Here is a 2500-nt window from a genome sequence, read left to right on the forward strand (position 1 = left end):
GTTGCAAGTGTAAGCTTGATATCAAACCAACATAGAGAGAGACTTAAAAAATAAATGTATAGCTGGCGTATCAAACCTGTTGAATAACGTTTTTATTAACAATGTGCAGAGAAAGTGATATGAATGAAAATCGTCATATAATTTCACTTTTATCTAGTACAGGTATTATTTTCCTAGTATCTGAAGGTGTGAAACTGAACCTATACCAACCATTTTTTCAAGGACGATAATATGCTATTATTATACTTATTTCTCTTTGTCTTACTTTGTTTATTTCCTGTTCCTCTTATTTCTTATAAATATATGTTTGTATTTCTTCACTTGACATCTTTCGACTGGTTGCAGAACCAGTATCCAGCATGGAAATCCTATTAGGAAAACTTGTGTCCAATACACGTTTTCGTCCTGTATACTTCAGACAACAACCAAATAACCTAAGAAACTATAATCACAATTTTCCCTATTCAATCCCCGATTTTTGTTTCCTTTCTCAGTTACTTTCTAAAAAATGCATACTCTGGAAACAATGATAAACACTTTCTCTTCCTATTTTAAAAATGCTTATCTTGAATCTAACATCACTGCCTCAAACAGGATATACACATATTTACAAAAAAAAACAAAAAAAAACACACACACACACGATAGTCCATTTGAATTACATCAAAACCAAGGAAAAATAACCAACTCCAAACCTAATGCATCCCACGATAAAACAACAACAATCTCACAACACCAATTATCACTCGCACCTCTTTTGCAATACACAAAACCTTCACAACCACCACACACACACACGCAAATAAAACCGAACCAAACTCACAACATGTCCATCTGTATTCTGAGCCTCCTTGATATTGCAAACGAGAGGTTTAGTATCATCCAGGAGCAATTTATCTTCCCTCTTCTTCTCGAACACAGACATGTCGCATCATCTGTGGCGTCGAACTGCACGAATCAGCTGATCGAGGTAAACACCCACCCGTCAAAGTCACGTGGTCGAAGGGGCGGAGTCACGGACACTGTTGCTCCTGGAAATGTATTTATTTATTTGTAAGTGCATAGGATTTTGTTTGGTCTCTCTGCTTGTGTTATCTATTTGTTATTCTTAAGTGGGGTTATATTGATTGTTGTTTATGTAGGCGTTTGTGATTGTTGTTTATGTTATCTGTGTACATCATATGTAGTAGGTTCGGGGGTGAAGGCACAAATCACGATGACAAGTGATAAATGATGATGCTAAGTTGATTGGAATGATAGTAATAAAGATGGTAGCAATAATGATAATAATGGTAATGATGACAATAATAATGATGATAATGATAACATTGATAACACTAGTAATAACGATGGTAATACTAACAATAATGTTAATAACGATAATTAATGTCAACAAAAAAAATAACAGCAATCGCAATAGTAATGATGATGGTGATAATAATTATGGTGATGATAATGATAATGATAATAATAATAATAATAAGAACACAAACAAGAACAAGAACAATGGTAATGATAATGTGGCTAACAATACTAATAACAACAACAATGATAAAGATTGTAATGACGTAAAAATGATAACAATGATAATGATAACAACAATGATAAGGATAATATTGTGATAACAAATATAGTAATGATAATGATAACAAAAGACAACATTATTATTATCATTCTTATCATTTATTATCATTGTTCTTATTATGATTATTATCATCGATGATTATAATGAATATAATAATGATATAACACTGGTAATAATGGAAGTAATAATAATGATAACAATGATAATAATGATAATGACGATGACAATAATACTAACAGTAGTAATGATAATAATAATGGTAATAATAATAGTAATAAAGATAATACGATAAGAAGTGGAAATAACAATAAAAGGTTAACACTAATCATACTGGTAATACTGGAAGTAATAATAATGATAACAATGATAAAAATGATAATAATGACAATAATAATAACAGTAGTAATGATGATAATAATTATATTACTAAAAGTGAATAAAGATAATAAGATAAAAAAATGAAGTGGAAATAACAATAAAAAAATAACACTAATCATAATGGTAATGTTTGTGCGTGTTTGTGTGTGTGCGTGTGTATGTGTGTGTGTCTGTTTGTCTGTGTGTGTGTGTGTGTGCGTGCGTTTGCGCGTGTGTGTGTGTGAGTGTGTTTGTGTGTGTGTGAATGTGCATGAGTGTGTGTGTATATAAATATACATATACACATATACATACATATACACACATACATACATACATATATGTGTGTGTTTGTGTGTGTGTGTGTATGTGTGTGCGCGTAAGCGTGTGTACACATAATGAAACTCCAACCTTATATCCGCCTTCTATGACGTGACGAAAAATAACACCAGGCAACTTTTATGCTGACAAAATTAAAACTTTCGACCGGTATGGTGAAAGCCCTGGATGTATCACCCGGTATTTAACCTTAATGATTTGTAAAATGGTTAGCTTTTC

At 31.8% G+C, this 2500-nt stretch overlaps 1 protein-coding gene across 1 annotated transcript in view; it reads right to left on the minus strand.

Moving 5' to 3' along the window:
- Positions 1–982, minus strand: part of LOC122254759 (PX domain-containing protein kinase-like protein) — a 26632-nt gene extending 25650 nt beyond the window's left edge. Inside the window, exon 1 of the mRNA XM_086535013.1 lies at positions 824–982. Within this exon, the coding sequence (XP_086391139.1) occupies positions 824–925 (102 nt within the window). The 5' untranslated portion in view covers positions 926–982. The remainder of the gene's footprint in view (positions 1–823) is intronic.
- Between the last annotated feature and the right edge of the window lie 1518 nt (positions 983–2500).

The sequence above is a fragment of the Penaeus japonicus genome, unplaced genomic scaffold (assembly GCF_977035675.1).
Source record: "Penaeus japonicus unplaced genomic scaffold, GWHDUDI00000001_assembly GWHDUDI00000003, whole genome shotgun sequence".
Taxonomy (NCBI): domain Eukaryota; kingdom Metazoa; phylum Arthropoda; class Malacostraca; order Decapoda; family Penaeidae; genus Penaeus; species Penaeus japonicus.